The 21,730-nt window shown below is 35.1% G+C and overlaps 1 protein-coding gene across 1 annotated transcript in view; it reads right to left on the bottom strand.

Moving 5' to 3' along the window:
• Positions 1-21,730, bottom strand: part of ULK4 (unc-51 like kinase 4) — a 134,307-nt gene that overhangs the window by 81,871 nt on the left and 30,706 nt on the right. The window contains exons 19-24 of the mRNA XM_088521218.1: positions 17,967-18,128; positions 12,400-12,582; positions 8,505-8,632; positions 3,728-3,861; positions 1,255-1,376; positions 852-908 (exon numbers count right to left, since the gene is read on the bottom strand). Of these exons, the coding sequence (XP_088377344.1) occupies positions 852-908; positions 1,255-1,376; positions 3,728-3,861; positions 8,505-8,632; positions 12,400-12,582; positions 17,967-18,128 (786 nt within the window). The remainder of the gene's footprint in view (positions 1-851; positions 909-1,254; positions 1,377-3,727; positions 3,862-8,504; positions 8,633-12,399; positions 12,583-17,966; positions 18,129-21,730) is intronic.

The following is a 21,730-nucleotide window of genomic DNA, read 5'->3' as shown; positions in this document are numbered from 1 at the left end:
AGTAACAGTTCGTGGACACCAATCACAGGCCAGCAGAGCTATATTAAACCCACATTTTCTTGGAAGCAAAAGAGAAGGAGAAAGAGGAATGAATTTAAACAGTAAATTGTAATTTAGCTGTTTGTGGAGAAACTCTTCTGCATGCTAGTATGGAAGTAAATACACAAGTACTTAAAAGTGTTTGCTTAACACCGACATGTGACTTTCAGAATACGATTTGTCTCATTTGTCAAGAACTGTTTCTGTAGAAGGAAATTACATTACAACAGTACTACTTCATTTTAACTATACTGTTTTATGGCACACTTAAAATCCCAGTTCAGTTGCTATAGCTAATCCCATAAATAGGTTGTGTATGTTACACAAGACAAGTTTATTAATTCTGTAGCTTATAATATTCAGCTTTTCATCAACTAAATAGAATGTAGAAGTACTGGCAAGAAGAAAAGATAACAAAAGGAAAGAACATCTTAAATATACATTACATTATAATTTATCTTTCATTTCTACTCATGCCCTCAGATTGGAAATCTAGAAAGAATATTGTGTATAACTCAGAGTTAGATTTTCCTACCTAAAAATAAAGCATAAAAGAAATTCTCAATTTAATACACTTGCATAAAGTTTTTCTATATTTGAATACAGGATTGCCTTTAGACTCAATCTATTACTAAGAAAACATTTTATGATAATATACACAATTTTGAATAGAAGCTAAAAGGTTATATTGAGAATAAAATTCAATTTCTCTGATTTATAAATGTAATGTAATTAAATTAATTACTGTCCAAACTGTACATACACGCATTTTTTTCTAAATAAAATTTAATTTAACAAAAGTTTTTACTCACAAGTAGGGTCCCATAGTTGAAAAGAAACTCCTCTGTTACTATCTGGAGACGAAATACCTATTTGAAATTAACAAAAGCTTTGTTTTGTTTTTTTTTTCATTACAATAAGTGTGTATCTTATGCCCACAAAAAAGTAAAGCATGCATTTCATATTTATGTTAAAAAGGGACAAAATGCATACTTGTTTCTCTCAGAGTTGCCTTACACAATGCAAAAATAATGTTTACTTATTTAATGCTGTTACTTAGCATAACTCATTGACATTGCTACATTAAGAAAAGATATACTTAGTTCATTCTGACTATAATCAGCACAAACTGCATTTTGGAAAATTGCAACAGTTTTCTTTTTTTTTTTTTTTTTTGTGGTTGTTGTTGTTTTCCTTGTGGAAAGAAACATCTACCTGGGAGGTCACCAGATGAAGCACTACAGGCATCATGGGAAGGCACATCTTCAGCTGCCTGGCCTGAACTGTTGATGGGTGTTTACGTCCAGAGACATTAGTTAAGGCACTGAGAATGTCACCTGCAGAAAATAACATTTCAGACCAACCTAACGCAATTTGTTTACTAAACAAAAGCAAATGATAAAACACCTCCCCTTCACATTCAACCCCACCTTCCCCATCCTGCTGAAATAAGTGTTCATGTGACCACATATATTTCAGGGTACTGATCCAACACTTTTCTGGTTTAATTTTTGGCAAGGTCCATTCCCTGCTCCAGCTAAAGGGACAGATTGCACAAATGCTACCTCTAGCAAAAGAATCAAGATAGAAACACAAGGCAAAGGTAGAAGGGAAAATGAAATTATCCCTTACAGCAGGATAGACCTATACTGGCATGGAATTATACTCTTGAGAAAAAAAAAAGAAAAGAAAAAAAAATCTCCCTGGCTTAGAAAATCCCCTCAGCAGAGACACACATGCACAGTTTTAAAAATCACAAAAGCCATCTAAAGCAACAGGAATTTTTATGGAGCAAATAAAGAGGCAGCAACAGGTCCATGAGAGAACCTAAATTACCTCCTAAATTGCCAACATTGAGGGAACAGAATTCTCATCACAATAGTGAAAACTTGTGAAACTACAAAAAGCTTAGAAAAATATCAAGGAACATTATGCAGAGTTTGTGGAACATTCATTACCGGCTCAGGAAACAAGAGACCTTCTGCATGGGATTAAAATAGAAGAAGCAGGAGAGAGTGGTAGCTCACATGCAAAGAAATAAATTCCAGTCCTTATAGCCCAAAAATATTAAAAGCCAAATTTTGTCCTTGAAAGAGCAGTTACTAAATATCTTCCTTAAAGAAAGGGCTCTGCAAAATTTTAAAAAGCTAATCAAATAGGCATTAAACAAACAAAAGACTTGATTCAATATTTCATACAAATTTCATGCCAGCATAGGCCCTTCCTTACAAAGTCAGTCAACAAGCTAATTCAAGGTGAATAACAGCGCTCTTCTTCTGCTCCCACGCAGTTCAGTTTTTACATAAGTAGGATGGGCAAGGGCTAGCACTAGACTGTAAAAAAAAATGAGGCTTAAAGATTTGACTTGTTCTACAACAAACTGCTCAAGAAAATCAAAGTGCTACTTAAAACTTTCCAAATACATGAGACAAAACACTGTCCTTTCATCAACACATTTCTGTGTTGAATTAATAACAGTGTAATTTACCAACATATATGAGTAGTTAAAAGCAGATACTCAAATCAACTCAACTCCTACCATCTTTCTATATTTTAAGCTGATACAATCATCATTTTTGCTAATTTTCCAATTGATAAACAGATCGAGTTACTTCAGTTTTTAGTGTGATCTAAGCCATGTATATTTATTTTATAAAATAATTATAAATACAGAGGGAAAAAACACTTTCTTAACCAAGAAAACTGGAAAACCTTCAAAGTTTTTCCCCAGATTATCAATATACTTTCATTTATTGAAATACATTTTTAAGGCGAATTTCTATTTTCTATTTGTTAATCTATTTAGTTTATAGCTACATCTGGTGGAAGAAGATGGAATTAGAAAGATACTTCAATTTATATTAAAAATTAGCTATGAATAATTTCTAAACCAACAGTGAAAATGCTTTTTTAAGTGTTCCCTTTTGTAAATCATTTTTCTTAGAGGACCATAACTTGTACTCCCTTAAGAACAATGTGTTCCTTCATCATACTCTCCGTAATAAAAAGTCTTCTGACAAATATGGACAGATCAAGTTAACAGAAACAATCAGAATACAAATCTAGTTTGGAAAGGAAAACAAAGTGTAAAATTTATACTTAAATAATCAGTTGTTCAAATAATGCCATTAAAGCTGTATATCAGTATTTAAGAGAAGGAAGGAGGGAGGGAGGAGCATGAGGTAGTCAAGTTTCTGAACTTGAAAAGCTGAAAACTTAAAAGCTGAAATATCTAGCTTGATTTTTTTATTCAGAAAATCAATGAAGCAGATAGTCAACATTTACGCTTCGTTCCAGGCGATAAAACCTACTTACAGATATGTCCTAGTCCATCCCTCCTTGCCTTGCGCTTTATAAGGAAAGTTTGCTCTTAAGTTCTTTCTATCTTGGGAACATCTTTCAAACATTGAAGAAGCATCTGGCACAACTGGGTCTCAATCTCGTTTGAGTTCTTGGGGTTTACCATCCGGCAAGTACTAGGCATCAGTACATGAAATCATGCATTAAGGGTTTCAATGCAAAATATCTGATCTTGAGGTAACTAAGACACTTGGTGAAGCTGAAGTCAAGGCAAAATTGATGTAATCAGAAAATACCCTCTTTCCACTTTTACATGCAGGAAGATATTTAAGTATTTCTGAAGAAAGTATGAAAAGGTAAGATTTGTTCAGTAACCAACTCAATTTACCTAGAATCCCTGGCAGTTCCTGTACAATGTGATAGATGAGAAGATCCAGGCATTTTGACAGATATTCATTGCTGCTTTGTTGATCCTTTCCTGGTATGGCCTTTCTGCTGTCTCTTTCAATATACATCACGAGTCTACGTTTAAGCAAGTGCAAACATTATCTTTCATATAAAAAAATAATACTATATCTCAAAAACAGTACTTAAGCAGGTATTTCTAGTATCTGTGGTTACAATCAAGATGTGATTTTGCTGAGAGTTCAGAGTTTCTCTTTTGAAGAAATCATTTTTAAAAGTAACACAAATTACCATGATATGCAACAACGGACAAAAAAATCCTTCCTTGTGACTTAAACTGTACTTGCTTTGATTTTATTATGTATGCATAAGCTTCAAAATAAAGTAGATTTTAAAATAAGTCTATCTATCAAGTCTGAGGAAGGCTTCCCTCCATATGTTAGCCTATCTTTTTTTTTTTTTGAACTAAGTCACAAGGAAGTAAACTTTCAATACAGAAAAAAAAAATCTTATGACAGCCTATTTGTCAGCATAAGTTAAGAATGGCAATACTGAAAGAGATCCCAAGTCTAACTAGCTTACATGCTTTTGCTGGTAATTAGATGTTCAAGATTTCTCCACACAAACTCTCTCCTTACATCCCAATGGATACATGCTGTGTAGCTACACTACTCTGCATAACGACATTTTCCATAGAAGTTACAGTCACTGATTTATTAGTCATTGGTGAACTTGCAAGAGATTGCTTTAAAAATACACCTATTACAGAATGCTTCAGGCGATGTTTAAAATGCTCTTTTGAATAGACAGGAGGGTCTTTAGGGCTTAATAGCAACATCTTTGTTTCAGATTCACACTCCCTGGGCGTGTGAAGCAGAAAACCAAGTCACTTCTGAGTGAAATCTGTGCTCTGGATTTTAAGAGGATTCTTCAGTACTATCCCTTTTGTTACACGTCCTTAAAATCAACACTCTCTTCTGCAGCGACGACAACCAAAGCTCATCTCCTGAGCTGATTTTTGCCACGGCGTGCACTCAGTTGCCAAAGGCAGCTCCCCGCTCCCTGTGCGCCTGTGCCGGCCCAGCCACGGCTCACGGTGAGCACAAGTCAACAATTACAGCACAGCACAAAAAAGAGACATTGGGAAATACATGCAGAAATGCCATCTGTAAGACATGTAAACGAATCCTTTCACTCCACTCACCAACGATAAAATCTTATTTGCATTATTATATCCAGCTTTAGGTATGCCATTTCAATAACAACGTGGATCATTGGCAATAACAAGAATGACAAAGGGTCTTAAACTTTACTTCTCAGCAAGTGATTTACACCTCATCCATGGTGCACAGTAACATCAAAGGTGAGGTACATCAAGGCAAGCTAAACGGCCACCTAGCTAGTAAGCCTTTCTGTGACAAACATAAGGCCAGAAGATATCAGGGAAAAGCACTGAGAACAGGTAGAAGAGTGGAGAGAAAGGGGGGAGAATTTTGTAGAGTTAACAGCACTGAGTAATGAGAATGATGTCCATTACTTAAAAATCAAAACACTAAGAACAGCTCACTTATAAAGTTCCATCAGTAGGAAGAAAGAAGAGGTCTAATCACAGAGCAGAAGACAGAGCAGAGACATGGCAAGAGTCTTCAAAAACACAGAAGTCACTGCAAAAGAAAAACATCTGAATTGTTTTCTGTGTTTTGTCTGTTCCTAATTTGGAGAAGTGAAATTTCAGTGAGATATCAGCATTAATTTTTAAATGTTAAAAAGAGCTAACAAATAGAATACCCAACAAATGAGGCTAAGGAATCTCCAACAATTCCCACAAAAATATTTTTTAAGGATATATAACAGACCCTGATCTAGATAAGAGGGATAGACTCTGTAACTGCTCAAGGTCTCTTTAATTATTGTTTTTTGAAATTCCTTTGTTCCCTTGTTTCTTTGGTTCTTAATTTACATAGAGAATCAGCTCTAGGTATCAACAAGGTTCAACTACAGCTTCCCCAGCACCAGAACAGATAAAGAAACGCATGTCCCTGAGCTGACCTGCCGCCAGATGACTGAACTTAAAGCAGGAGGTCTCTCACCAGCAGCCTTCTCTGCTACCAGAGGTTCTCCAGTTCACTCAGCGCAGAGACTGTCAGAGCTCTGACAATGTCTTGTCCCGCATGTCACGCCTGGCGTGCTCCGAGCAGCCGTACAGACACCTTGCCCAAACTAGCCAAGAACATGTTTTTACTCAGCCTCTGTTAGCAAAAATGATGAAGTTATTTAAAGGATGTTAAATACACTACATTTTTTTATTTTTCTAGAGCTTTATTTATTTATGTTCGATACGATTTTACAATTTGCTTGATAATTTTTTCATTTCTCTCTCAAATCACTGGCTTGTGCGAGTTATTGCTCCCTCGAGCTTTCCACTTCCAGGCCTTCTCACTTGATTGAATTTCACTTATCAGACTTCTAATATTACATTTAAATTACATTCTAATATTACATTTAAACAAGGAATGTTAAGGTTCTCCTTTTTTTCATTAATGAATTACAGGAAAAGCCAAGACAACAATTATACTGGCACTTGCTACATGCCCCAATTTTAAAATAATTGTGCTATTTAATGCAGAACAGCATCTTGGGTTCTGATTAGCAAAGCAACTGTGTCTACCTATACCCACAGCCATTAACTGGCGAGATTAACGGTTCACATTACATTTACATTACAACAGAGTCTTGAACTCTGTTGAGCAAAAGCTGAAACTGTGCTCTTCCCCTTCTGTATCCCGGTCCATAACCTGTCCAAATAATCTTTACAGGGACAGAGTGAACGTGATCTAGTAAGCTAATTGTAAAACACTTCTGTTGCAATGCTAGTTTTTGTTATTGTTTTAATCAGAAACAACGTAAACTTGAAAATCACAATTTATTTTGCCTTTCTGCCTTGTACACAAAGGCTTTTCCATTGGGCCAGAGAGCTCAAAGACCATCAAACATGATTCTTTCCTCCCATAAGAGACGTACAGTGAACAGCACCCTGCCACCTTATGCACCTGCTGACACATACAGAATGACACAGCTTCTGAGACCCTTAGGGCAGAAAGTTGCCTTTTTTTTTTTTTAATGGCTGTAAACTACTAGCACTCTGCAGGCATTATTAAAGAAAAAAACGCACCACACAACTTGGGAGAATCAGTGAATAGAGTCTTAACGTTATTTTTTTTAACTGATAATAGTATCACTAATGTTATTAGTGAAAGTAACAATATAAAAAGTGTAACTGTGACTGAGTAACCACCATGAACATCATATTGAAAAGCGAATTTTCAAAAAGAAATGGTCTAATCTTTCAGGCTCTTAAACCTCTCTCAAGCACAATTACTAATTTTTAAATATTCTTCAGGAAATCAACTGTCACACACAGGCAAGACTTCTATCTAGAAAGCTGCTGGAAATATTAGACAAAATTGAAACTGAACAGTGGATTGTGACCCGTACACAATGTGACCTGCGATTGTAGACTCTGAACAAACACTGGTATGACTTTGTCTACATCTTAAATTGCTTTTATTCTCTATTTTTCTTTTCTTTCTTTCTTTCTTTCTTTTTTTTTTTTAAACATGGTCATGATGGTCTACCAAAGATGATTTTTCTCTGTAACATCATAAAACAGCAAAATGGAACAAAGATGGCAATTTTGGTCAGCATGTATAATCATCTGTAGGTGGGGCACACAAATACTACGCAAAACATGAGCCGAGAACAGTTTGTTTTCATTATTTATACTGAAGAAAATCCCATTTACCTTTCATTTTTCCTTCAATGTTTATTCCGGAGTCTTTTATACTACTGAGATCAGTTACAGGCCTAAAACACTTCCCTCTCTCCATTTTCAAAAGAGAATTCTTAAAGCTCTCGAAAAGTAAAATCTACATGGAAACATGAATTTAAAGTTTTCTTCCCTATCTATCTGTTTTGTCTCCACACTTAGCATTACTACTTTTTATTTAAAGTAATTACTAAATATTTATTTTGTTTCCAGGCCATGTCAAGATCATCTTTAGTCTCTAGTCCCATCTTCACTACACAAACATTCCACTCTCTTCTTTTATTTGCATCAAACCATGTACAAATTGCATTCCTCACAGTTACTATATTTCTTTCCTACTGCTATCCTATTGATAAATAGCATCACCATATTTTGGTTCTTTTTCCATACTTGCTTCTCCTTGCTCTCTCTCTCTCTCTTTTCTGAGTTTCTTTTTCCTTTAGTTATTGTTTTATGGTCATTTATTTGATTCTTTTATCCTAGAACTCTTTTTTATTGAACAGTGATATTTACATATGACCCACAAAAAAAAAAAATGATACCATGCAATATGGCTCCTGGAAAAAAAACACCAAGCCAGTTCCAAAGCTGGAGGCAATACAGGCACATCACAGCAGCAAAGTTAAAACATGCCACAAGGGCATCACGGCACAGGAAACTGGCAGTTTGCATGGAGTGCTGCAACAGAGCAGTTACAGGCATTGACCTGCGTCCCTATAGGACAAGTAGCTTCCTCTCATAAGTAATCATAACCTGGTGACCAAGTACAAAACAGACAACTTTTTTTGCTATTCTCACAAAGGGATTCGTTTTATACAGAAAATAGTTCACTTCTAAAACACTGATTAAAAATATCACATATTTAAAATCATTCCAGATATGACTTTGGAAATAAACATCACATGTCTAACTATATATTCAATTTTCACCTTACCTTGCTTGACAACTGAGTAGCAACATCTCCCTGTTATTAATTAAAACTTGTAACAGGACCAGAAAGGCTTTTGCTCGAATGAAAGTTGAAGGACTTTCCAATAAACGAATAACTGTAGTCACAAAATCCTTGGTGGGAATAAACAAAGTGCATTAATATTATTTTATGAAAAACAGTTTCAGTCTCTTGCTATATTTTTGCTATATTTTTGTAATTTAATTCACAAAGTGTTCTTAATCTCATGGCTGATGAGCACAAACAATTGAAAGTTCACTGCTTTAAACAGGTCAACAGACCATGGAGCACGAGGTTCATCTCCTCTAGTGAGAACCTGTCGGGGGAAATTTCTGAAATATAACCAGCTAAAAGCAAATGCCGAAATATAACAAAGTGTTTATTTTTGTACGAAATAATTCATAAGAGCCCTTCCCTTCCCCAAATATGGTAAGTAACTGTATAAAGCAATTAGCAGGCACCAGTCTGCCCGTGAACACTGACAGACCAAGAACAGCGACAAGATGCAACTCCAAGCGAAAACACAGCTGACTACATTTATTTGTAGTCCTCATATTCTGGAAAACAAGAACTTTTTAATATTATTTTGAGTTGGTTACCAAGGGGTAAGACAACATACTCAATTAAAATGATCTACATCAGACTTATTTGGGAGTCTTTTAATGACCTAGCTTAAGAAATAAATGTGACATTTTCTGTCTGTTTGGGGTCTGCCAAACAGCAACAGTTAATGCAAAGGCCTGTAGCACATCTTTGCTGACCTGCAGAACTCGACATATCAGAAAAGCCAAAATTGCTGAAATACTCTCCATTACATTAATTATTAACTCTTTCACTATTATATTGTTCTTCTCTACCCTGCAACTGCTTGATGTATCCATGGAGACTCTGCAGGATAAGGACACTCTTTTCCTTGCAAGTGAACACACTGTCTCCAGTAATAAGATCATGGCTTTATACTCAAGATTGCCAGTAATATAGCAAAGCAAATTTAAAATATATGACAAAATGCAATGAAATGAAATGAAATGAAAAGCAATGAGTTTTTTTTTACAGAAGAGAAAATAGGCAGTCCATTATTTCAATATACAAGAAACCAAGTTGCCATAGCAATATTTTTGTTTTTCTGTATTTTCATGTCAAGAATTGCAAATACCTCCACAATAATACCTTAAAAGTTAAGAGTTATAATGATTTTACTAAAAGATATTTATTAATAATTTATCTATTATTAATTCATATGGATATGAATTAATATGGATATGAATATGGATATGAAATATGGATAAAAGTGTCCACATCAGAGGTTGCTATTTGCCTATTTTCTAGAAGAAGACAAAGAATCAGAAAACTGAAACTGAGAACAATATTGTACTTTTTTTTTTTTTTCCTCCCAGTGCCATAACTGAACATGACAGATAAAAAGAGCCTATGACTAATAGGCTAGGGAAGCAAAGAAACAATGCAATTGTATCAACCTACTGCTCTAACTTTGGCATGGTTTTGGTATGGAAATACAGCATAGCATTCTCAGATTCTTCCCAATGACATAGTAATAATAATTTAAAAAGTCATAAAAATTAGAAGATCTTGCAATGTCTATTACCGTTCATTATTTCAACAAGCAAGCATGTGATTTTCTAGAAGGAGAAGTCAATCAAGGTTGCACACTCAGTGAAGAATTATGAAAATGTCATATCAGAATGAAAAAAAAATTTGTCTGACCTCTAGAAGAGTCTAACCACTTTCAAAAAATTATAGTGGTGGTTTTTGCTTATTCACAGATGAACCATTCCACACAGATAAAATAATTAGTGGTGTTCTTATCTACTGTTAGAGGTTGTCAAATGTACTTGATTACTGTTTACCCCTCTCATACTCTATTTTAAGAAAACCATTTCAGCATCATTTTTTTTCAAGGCAAGAAATAGAATGGCACTGCACTGGAGGGGTGGGGAGGACACAGTCCTTCTTAGCCACTGTAATTCTCTTCAGATTTAGGTAAGTGTCAATGACCACAAAATTGCATTTCTCCTTTTTTTTCTTCAGCCTTTTACTTTTTATCTGGTTTTATCAATCTTCTTGAGAGGAGTAGCAAACAAGGTCAAGTTTGAGTCTTTTGAGCAAAGAAACCCATGCAGAACTAAATGCCTTCCATGCTGAATTTATATCTTTATGTATATTTTATGTACTGGTTTGCAGCTGTATTAAAAGGCACAACCTTGTCATTACCTCCTGAATAACAGTGAGGTCCTCCTAACTCTGAAGCAGTAGTACACAAAATGGAAGACTAGTTCACAACACATCTGTGACTTTTCATTAAGGATTATGCAGGAATTTTAAACCTATGAAGTTTCAGCCGTTACTGTATTGCATTCCAAGATAATATTTTACATTATGTATAAGTAGATTTAAGAGTTTCATAGTGGATTATTTTTAACATAACTCAAAACTTGCATAAAAAATAGTTCATAAGAACTTCAGTATGGGAAAGGGGGTCCTTTTAGCAATGTAAGTCTTACATAAACAAGGAACTCTTCACAGCAAACATCATGACGTAGCCATTCTTGCTATATATGGTATTCTTTCTCTCAATGTTCAAGTGAACATCCTTTAAATATTCTTCTCTGAATATATTACCAACTTGCACTGCGGCACACTATTAGAAAATGGGACATTATAGAGCAATTTGCCACCTGTTAGTACTGCTGTAACAGAAAGCTTAGGGCTAAGCTAACACACACTTAGAATGAGTTGGCAATTCTGACAAGGCACGGGATAAGTGATCCTATGCTGCAAAAAGTGACTATTTGAAGAGAGCAGATTATTTTTTAATTTAAATGGTGCTTTTAAAATGACATGCATGGAAACTAAACTAATTGCTCTCTAGTAATCCTAATGTATTTTTTATAGTTGAGGTGAGTATCAATTTACGGTATAAATTAGGATAGGAGATCTGATAAAAACATGAGGTAGAGTTCCAATTTTCTTAGTGATTTTTATTCTCTATGAGTAGAAATCAATTACTTTTGTTGGTGAATTGTACGAACTTACTGCCAAAGAATAAACACATTTTTCTAAAAATGGAATGTGAAAGATTTTGATTTGATGATCAAAACAGACAGCTTTCAATCAACTCTTCCAAAAATTGAATTAGACATACACAGAACTTGTAGTTTTATTTAATGACATTAAAAAGAAAATCTGCCAAAGTTAATAAAATGGTGATTTCTGCAGGACATTTCATTTAAAAATTGGCCTAAGGTCTTTTAAGGAGAGCATAATCCAAGTACAGCTTTAGATTCAACCAGGACTCTTATTATTTTTCCTTTCAAATGTTTAAGAGCACTACCTCAAAGTAGTTGTCCTCATGCATTTCTCATTGTTTTTCCTTGGGGCCATTATCAGTTATTGCTAGGCTAGAATTTTTCCAATTGATTGAATTCTAGCTGCAGCAGCAATTTAGTATTATTTAGTATTATATTTATTTATATTTAATACTAATGCACCCATTAGTACTTGCTCTTGAGGATTTGTGAGGGATAAAGAAAAACTATACACCTCATTATTTCATATGTTTGTTTGTTTTATATACAAACAAACAGATAAATAATCTATGTTACATAAAAAAGTAATAATTTTCCATAAGGAGTAATTTCTGGGGAAGATTACTGGGCCCTTATAATGTTTTTATCTATTATGATATTAAACCTGCATTTCCTAGATTTCAGAAAATGGAAATATCTGTTCCTCATTTTCTGCTATTCACAGATTTTAATGTTGCTGAGTTAAACACGCTGAGAAATAAAAACACTAGTGGAGGCACCTTTAACTTCCCATTAATGAATTTTTGTGCAAGCGAATAATACTAAAAGCAAACCTTTTCTTGAATCAGTCTCTGTAGATGAATCCCACATGACAGCATAGCAGAAAACATGGTGAGCATGTACTGCTGAACTCTGCATATTCCAGTTGCCAGGGAATTTAGTACAGCTGTTAGTCCCACTTTTTCAATGACACTCTGGAAAGCACTGGGTGAGTAACGAGTAATTCTGCACAAAGCCTACAAAAGTAAATAAAAGTCCTAAAAAATAACAGCATCTTTATTTTTACTTACTAAAAATAGCAGAGAACAAAAACACATGGTGACAACTTTTTGTAAACTTTTTTTGTAACTTTTTCTAATAAATTAGGAATAAGGAGAATTCACGCCGTTTCAGCCGTAAGGCAAATATTAGGAGAAAAGGCTATTTCTCATTACAGACCTGGAATTCGAGATGTGCTACTATGTACCCCATGCAACTGAAATTGAAATCTTTGGTCCATCACCATCAAGCAGTTACCTGTTCATCACAATGTTACCTTTCCCACTAGAAGATAACAACAATGGAGAGGCACGGTCCGTGCTTAGGTCTTTTATCAGTACAGAATGTAGGTGGTATCAGATAACATAGTAGCAGGAATGGAGCACAGACAGCAGCAAATGACACACATCTTAGAAATCCCAGGTTCTTACAAAGGTAAGCATCTGCCTTTTGTCTTTTAACTCCTTGTATCTTTCCCCTCATAATGCGATATGTAGCAGTTTATCATCTAGAGTCCATGCAAATACAGGTTCCACTTGAATTACCTTTAACCTAGGTACTTGTTAACGAACAGTTTACTACAACAAACACACGTGTTGTTCTCAAAATGGCTGGCTTACAAATACCAGTAATTTCTAAATCCAGCATGTTCAGAAAATAAAAGCTGAGCTTCAGAGACAAGAATGATTTTGCTCCTACATCTCTAAAATCTTAGCCAAGAAAACAAAGAAGATTCAACGGCAACCCAGTCTTTCAATAATAACAGCAAACGTAAAAATAACACCACTCTTTAACATCTCAGCAGTAACTACAGCAGTAGGTCTTCCTAAGCACAAGAACAGACTCACTCTTCCATCACATATATGACCAAAGCAAAGAAACAATTCCACCTCCTTCAAATATCATTAATTATCCTTAAAAAAAAAAGGAAAAAAATGGAAGAAAAAAAATACATATCTCTTTCAGACAATAACACTAGCCATTTTATTGATGCAGTTCATCTGCTTGGTACCTCTTCCATGTCTGTTCTAGTCCAGGAGCTGTTATCTACTGCTGCCTTTCCCCCAGCTCTGTTTCCCAGAGCACAAGCACACATTCCCAGTCTCTACATACAGCACATTCCTCTTCCCCAAGGATACAATCCAGCCTTTCACCTGAGTCTTCAAAGGAGCAGACAGGAGGTATGTGAGCTCACTAAACCTGTTCTTGAGGGTCATGCTATCAAGAACTGCTGGAACCTGGTGATGGACTGTGTGAAAGCAGCACTCGCTCAGCGGGTGTGCCGATGTGGTGCCAATGTGGACACCTCCAGGCAAATCCTGCAGAGGAGGTACGGCTGAGAAGACGTCATGCCATCGCCTCTCCACAGTGGTCTTAGGCCAAGAAATGACCACTGTGAGAGAAAGGCATTGGCAGAGGCTCCTCTAAAAGAAATTTCCTTGGTCCTTGCTTTCTGCATAGCTTTTACTGGCATCTTTTCTCCCTGTAACTCCAGGCCCAACACTGTATATATCCCCTACCCACCCCTCCCTGATCAGATGGGGGCTGGATGCACCCCTTCGGGATGCACTCCATTTCTCTCAAGTTTGATAACAAATGTTTTAACACATCTGAGACACCCAAGCCTCTTGAAACAAACTGCTCAGCATCAACTAGGTGGGAATGCGGGAACAAACAAAAAAGAGAGTTGTGTTGAGTTTTCCCAGTATAGTTCCTGTTTAAGTGACTTAAGTAGTTGCTCTGTCTCCAGCAGAATAAGCAATCTCTTAATATTTTAAAATATTTTAAAATGAGCATGTAATTCTCAGTATACTGGAAAGAAAACGTGCTTCCTCACACAGAAGGAAGCTTGTCAGAATGTCAATTTGCTTCTGACATCTTATATAATTATTTCTTCTCTGACTCTAGGAAAAAGATAAAAGATACAGCTTTTCTACAGGCAAAATCTATGATATTTACCTCAGGCAGCCTGGACTCCAAAGTGAGCAAAAATATTTAGGCACAGTCCCTGCTTGCCACCTTTGACAGGCAGAACAACATGAAGTGTCATTTCTTAATTCCAGAGACAGAAGACAGGGGAACTCCTTCATATATTTTATGACTCATTAAAATAATAATGAATGCAATTCCATAATGCCCTACTGCTGGTATACTTTGCAGACAGCCTGCTAACTTCAGGGAGAGATACAAAACATGTATTTCTTATCAGAAAGGTATTTTTGCATGGGAATATAGATATCAGTCAGAAAAAATTCTTCGGGATATGTTCAAAGAAGGCAAAATAAATTCACAATAAAACTAAATAGCACACTAATGATCTCAATTTACATGGTTTTATAGAACAAAAATGATCACATATCTATGTAAAAATTCGGAATTATTAGAAATGGTATAGAATTGTACAATATAACCAACCGATGACACTAGTGTGCTACAAGGCTTCTAAGCAATCTTCTATACATGCATTTTGTTTTTTCAGATTTCATTACTTATATGGAATAAAACTATTTCCCCCCACTATTCCTCTCCACCAGGGCAGTAGTTAAATGTGTCCCTCACTAGACACTTTTACACAACTTTCTGAAGTCTTTATAAATTTCAGATCTGCCAGTGCCATATTTTAATATTAATTAATTATCTGAACAAGTATTTATTTAACAAGAGTTAAGAATGTATTCCCAAACACCTCAGAAGCATGAATACATAACCATGAAATTTACTGGAGCCAATTCACTTCATATGTAATGCAAGACAGTCATATCTCTGATAAACAGCAGAGTCCCCAGAACAGTGCTCAGCAGAACTCCGCGTGCGCACACACGACCTGACAGCATCTCCAGAAAGTTGGCCTGGACACTAACGCATGCTCTGCTCAGGAACCTGGGTTTGACAAACAACTATTAGGAGAATGAGGACAAATAAAAATGAAAAAAAAGCACCTTTCACATTTGGATTAAAAATTTCCCCACTGAAAGATCATCCCAGCAATCAGCTGACTTTCCTTTGGGAATCCTGATAATTACAGCTATCATGGCCTCTAAAGAAAGACACAGCCTTATCCTAATACACATCATAAGTAAGAGGACTTGTAGGATGGTCCTTGAGAACTGATAAGCTTTGTCAACAATGTCTTCAAATTTTCATTAAAAATAAAATTATGGGGAAGAGACTGGCAAAAATGGCAGTACCATTGCAAGGATTATGAGTCTACTAATCCGTGAGTGCCAGAAAATTCAATTATGAAACACATGCCATAAGTGCACTTTCTGACTATACATATAATTGCATTTAGCATTGAGTTAACCCATCCAAACCAGCTGCTATCACAGCAGCTATCACAGCTGCAATTACAAGACAGGAGGAACTCACTAACCCCAAATCTATAGTGATTTCAGCTTCCTCACCTGGAAGTGACCAACTAATAAGCAAGCTTTGCTTGCTGTCAACAGATGAAAAAATATTAAAAAATAAAAACTACTGATCAGTTAAGCCACAATTACATGTTTAGATTTTGCCCTCCTCTTAGACATTATTTCTGCCTTCTAGATAAGACGCATAAAGACTTTCTTTTTATCAAAAGTTAGGAAAATAAGGCAACTTCAGTAGTGTTGAAGAGAGACTCTGCTAATGAATATTCTGACAAAGAAACACTTCTCTCAACCTTACAGCCTCGGGAGGGTGCAATGATCTCGGATCTAAGAAGACACTGAGGGTTAGAGGGGGACAGATGAGAACCTTTTATTCGCATACGCTCAGCACAAGCCTCATCTGATGGCAAAATGTGAAACCTTTTGGCACTCATCTCTGAGCCTAGTGCTGCAAAAAGCGCTCTCTGGTCTTCGCTCATATCCTCCATCATGACCTAAACACACGATCCATAGCTCAGCTGGGCAAGGTCTCAAAGGAAGAGCCTGGCTAAAAAAGCAGCCTACCAGCCAGACTCAAAAGCAGGTTTAAGTTATAACTGCTCTAAAGGTTGCATATACATTCCACATATTTAGAGACTGAGAATCCTCTACGTATAGAAGCACTAAGATGAAGTTTTTGCAAAGAATTTCAAATGTCAAAACTGTTTCTATAATAGTTGATAGTTTTACCAACGAAATTTACTGTTCTAAAAGGTCAACACGTCCTCAGTATTTTAACAGTTTGTTTCCTAGGCAACCTAGGCAACAGTGTGCCACAAATACACATTGAGATATAGCTTTAATAAATATATATATATGTAAAGAAATAAATAGTAGAATAGATACATATATTTCTTCTGTTACACATACATCCATATATATTTCCTATACTTTTTATTTCTTCAGCCACTCCTTCAGATACGTTTAAATCTCTCTTGTGCCTTCTATTACTTCAGTGCTAGAGGTTTCTATGTGCATACTGCTGCAGTATGATCATTTTATCATTTTCCATCTGTAAAGTCAAGAGCAAACTCATGGGGGGCCTGAGCTTTACTCAGTAAATTAGTATCCAGTTATCATAATTCATTTATGGTCAAGTTATCGTTCAGTTCTAAATGATTTCCTCTATTAGTGGATTAAATTGACAGCCCTTCCAAAGACAGTCTACCTCACAAGCAGTAATTTCTTTGTTCCAAAGCTTATGCTTGCATGTAAAAGCTCCTTCTTTGTTTTATCATCATCCTATTTTAACTTATAAACTCTTTGGGGAAGGGACTAGATCTGACAATTGCATAGAAAGAAACATAATGATTTCAGATGAAACTTCTAAGGCTTCCTGTAATAAAAACAGTAATCACTCCTCAAGTAAGATGTGACATTTCAAAATAGAAATGTCATTTTTTCAAGAATTTCATTGATTCCTTGAAAGAATTAAACTTTACAAACACCAGTCATGGTCAGCAGCACAAGAAAGTATATGTTTAAAGCAGTGATGAACTTGCAAGGACTTTGTTTCATGTTTGTTTTCAAAGCAGGAGATATATCAGGTTTCAGACATAGGTTTTCTCAGTGAGGTCAGATGAATATGATTAAGAGCAAAGTACCTATTTACAAGATATTGCCATAGAGAAGTGTAACTATATGACAGCAAAAGCTGCAAGTAACTGGCTTTGACACATCCTCCCAGAACCTCTTATTAGCCATTGAGAGCAGGCACTATTGTTTTATTCTTAGAGAATCAATCAACATTAAGAAAAACATCTCAAATTACATAAATTATGGGATGCTAGATGTTGAATTTCCAGTTCAAAAAGAGATAAATATGTTTTAATGTCATACAAAACACAAATATGCATATAAAAATGTTCAAAACACTTCAATTTCAATATAAAATATTTTTTTAAAAAAGAAACAATGTCCAAAATACATCAATATCATGAAAGGAAATTTCTTACCGAAACAGAAGTTATCTTCAGGGAATCTACTGTAGAATGTGTAAAAAGGTACCACAATACAGGTCCAATTTCTGCTGTAATAAATCCTTGTGCATGGCAAGATTGAGTAGTGCAAACGTTTTCAATGATTTTTGCTGCCAAATGGTTCACTACACGCTCTTCCTAGAAGGGCAAGTGGAAAGGAAAGTTTATATGCAAATATTTTTAATATTTCTGACTTGTTATTAAGCTAATTACTATGCCTACGTTTTACTGGCTGCACACTTAGCGTCACATCCTAATTTTAATTGAAGCTTGAAAAAGTAATTTCAAAGGAAACTTCAAATATGTTTATTAATCCTATTCCTCTGCCATGTCCTCTTCAATTGCAAAGACAATTAATAGAAATACAAATACATTTTTAATACAAAATCTTTTAACTCCAAATGATCAGCCTGTATTAAATGCAGTCACTAAAAACGACAAGGTGTTGTTAGGTGTTCTGTGATCAGTGTTTTCTACCATACCTGTTTTCTACCATAGATACATGTTTTCTACCATACTGCAATAGGTTTTGAATAGAATGATTATAAATGAGAGATACAGTCATATTAGGAAAAAGAAAACGAAAGAGATTAAATCCTTCTTACTCGAAACAACCGAAAACCCCTAGGGATGAAGAAAAAGCATTCTTGTAAGTCAGGATATCTTTCTTCCTCTCTGAAAATACAGTCTTGACCCATGTGTAACAAACCTCTGAGAGCCATTTACAACAGCAGTTCCTAAATTCTCAACTCTTAGTCATTTTTTTAATGCTAATCAAATCTTTCTAGCTGCAAAAAGATTTCTGGGAAGCCAAATTATTCTACTAAAAAAAATAAAATTATTCATTTAGGCTAATTGTAATCGACACAAGTATCTTTAATTTCTACTTCAATTCTACATATTACTATGCACACTATATAATGTCTCCATGGAATACAAAGTATCATGTCTGAATACTGATAAGCCATCAGTATATTTTGGATTTTACACAGCCATAGTTCTTTCTCATGGAAACTGTTACTGTTTCACTACTCCAACAGAAGTTAACTTGAAATCAGAGCGTGTGATATCTTTTTCTTGACAGAAATGAAAGATTCATTGCAATTCACTGTATTTTTGGCTGTACATTGCCTCACCTTATTCCCATCTGTAACTATGAATAAGTGAGGTCTTTCAACAATGACTTAAATGGTATCCATGAGTTCAGCAAGAGTAAATTTTTAGCACGAGAAGGACAAACATTTTAATTTGTCAAGTCTACCTCACAGTCTGGCTTCACAAATAATTCATCACAATATTTAATTGATTTCTTTCTTATACTAATCTCCACATTATCCCAGTACTCTGAATCTCTGACATTTATCTTCACAATCAGAACCACCAGCAGCTGTGAGCAGTTATAATGAAACTTTTCATAAAGCAGTACAAAAAAGCAGTGAAGAACATTAATTTCATTAAAAATAAATTTTCTATCAACTCTTCTTTCTTCTGACCTAACTGTTCTAAAATACAGACATTGATGTAGAAATTTTTGGAAACTCTAGGATAATGCTGTCATAAAAGCTTTATTCATGCTAATTTTTATCCTTCCCTTCCTATTCTCCCACAGAACTACAGCTTTTTTCAAAACATAAAGCTAAAAGAGATACCAAAGACAATTCCTGTTTTTAAAAGTTACCCTCTGTTAGAAAACTCCACTGATTTTCCTTAGATTTACAGCTAAGATTTAAAGCTAAGAAAAAAATGTCCATTCTTGGATTTTTACAGTTTTTATTACTGCTGTATATTGCATCATTTCAATCTATTAAAGACTTAGATACATAGATATGTTTACCAAAATTAAGTGTTCCAAAGCCTTTTACAAACTAAATTAATTGTCAGTCTTTTTCAGTGAAATATACTTCTGAAATTCAGTTTATTTTATCACACAGATAAGGTTTAAAAATACAGAATTTTCAACCACCACCGTTTAAAATCTACTCCATAAGTGAAACATTCACATTCAAGTTAATATCCTTTACATGCTAAATAATAAACTAGAAACACTAACTGGAGCTTCTTCACTGCTTTGAACAGTCAACAACACTTACTAAATACCCTAAAATCCCATAAACCAACCGTAAAAAAAGCTTTATGCAGCAGATAATGGTTATTACAAATGCTAAGAGATCTCCATGTGCATTTGTAACTCTCTTCTTAATGAAATTTGTCCTGAATGTGTGTTTTATCTTCTTCTTTTCAGCCTCTGCTGAGATGAGTTATAATCCATGCCAGATAACCAGTCATTCTACTATCTTGGCTAGAAAAAGGTCATGTATCGTCGCAGTGCTCTATAAACTCAAGGAGGCTGTCACAGTAATTCCATTTACCGCCACCTGAGATTTCTATCTTAGCCCCTCTGGGATCTATTCCTGAGTGCTGTCTAAGCAACAAGACTTGTCCCATTTTCTGCTTAATTAAGTCTCTGGAAGGGAAGCCTGAGCTAAACTAATATTTGGCCTCCTATCTAAAAGACTCATCCCTGTCGTTACCAGCACACGAGCTGTGTTGGAAGAACTGTATCTTCCACATACAAGAGCTTCCATGTTACGGTTAACTTCTCTCCATATCACATGGAGATCATGTGATAAAACATGGATTTATCATGTGATAAAACCTAAACCTGTTAATAGAATTGTAGAAGTGTATCAACGAGCAGTGTGCACTCTACTGCCCCTAATTTTAGATTTCAACTGGTTTTACAAAATGCACTTAGAGCTCCTCGCTTTCAGTCATATTACAGATTACACTGATACAGATACAGTCACTTATTGATTACATTGTTTCTGAGTCACAATTTTTTAGCTATAGGAGAGAAAGAAATACCAAAAGGGTAAAATAGATGCAAAAAAATGCTAAATAAAAGCTTCTTTTAATGAAGTATTTTTATTCAAATTTTAAATGAAATGAAGCAAATAAAAATTAGCACTCATATGGTACTTGAGCCCTTCTACAAAATAATTTGCCTCTAAGTCACTGTAACTATCAAAGAAGAAAAAAAAAAGAAAACTAGGCCCAAATGTAAAAGAGAGAGAACTCTGGTAGTCTACAAGCTCTAGAAATTTTTATTACTTATTTTACATGAGGATTTCTACCCTCTGATTATATAGCCTTATAACAAACATTAACCATTTCTGACTACCTTCTATTGCTAACATTTCTTTAGTTCAGCACCAAAACCCCCTGATTTATGTCTTGTTCCCTCATTAAGAAAGAAGTCTTACTAAAGATGGAAGCATGTACTGTAACTTACTGGCAAGCTGTAATTTATTAACAAGCTTGCTTATGGTACCTTGAAAATCACGTGTTGAAGAGAGAAAAAAATTGTGCTTTGTAACTTCATTCACCCTTTCCGATTAAAATACATTCTCCAGATACCATGCTTACAAATGAGAGGATTGTGCACATTTTAAAAGCCAGATACAGTTAATTAGCTATAGAGCTTTACATATTAATTTATCCATGCTAGCACAGTGTGAAAGTAGCACAAGCTGAGAGTTTAAGCAAAGAGGGGAAGTAGAAAAGTGAGATGATCCAAGCGTGAAGAGGGGAAAATGAAAGGGAGAAAATAAAGTTGAGATCTCACTGAGTTAAGATTAAGTTGAACCTGAAATATGATAATGAAATGCGAAATATATATATATATATGCAGAGCCAACAATGCGAGTCAAACAAGAGAAGGAACAATACATTTAGAGTGA

Source organism: Tinamus guttatus, unplaced genomic scaffold (genome assembly GCF_059628265.1).
Source record: "Tinamus guttatus ecotype Peru unplaced genomic scaffold, ASM5962826v1 Tinamus_guttatus_pri_ptg000115l, whole genome shotgun sequence".
In the NCBI taxonomy this organism is placed as follows: Eukaryota; Metazoa; Chordata; class Aves; order Tinamiformes; family Tinamidae; genus Tinamus; species Tinamus guttatus.
The sequence above is the reverse complement of the archived record's forward strand: the minus strand, read 5'-3'. Positions and strand labels throughout refer to the sequence as shown.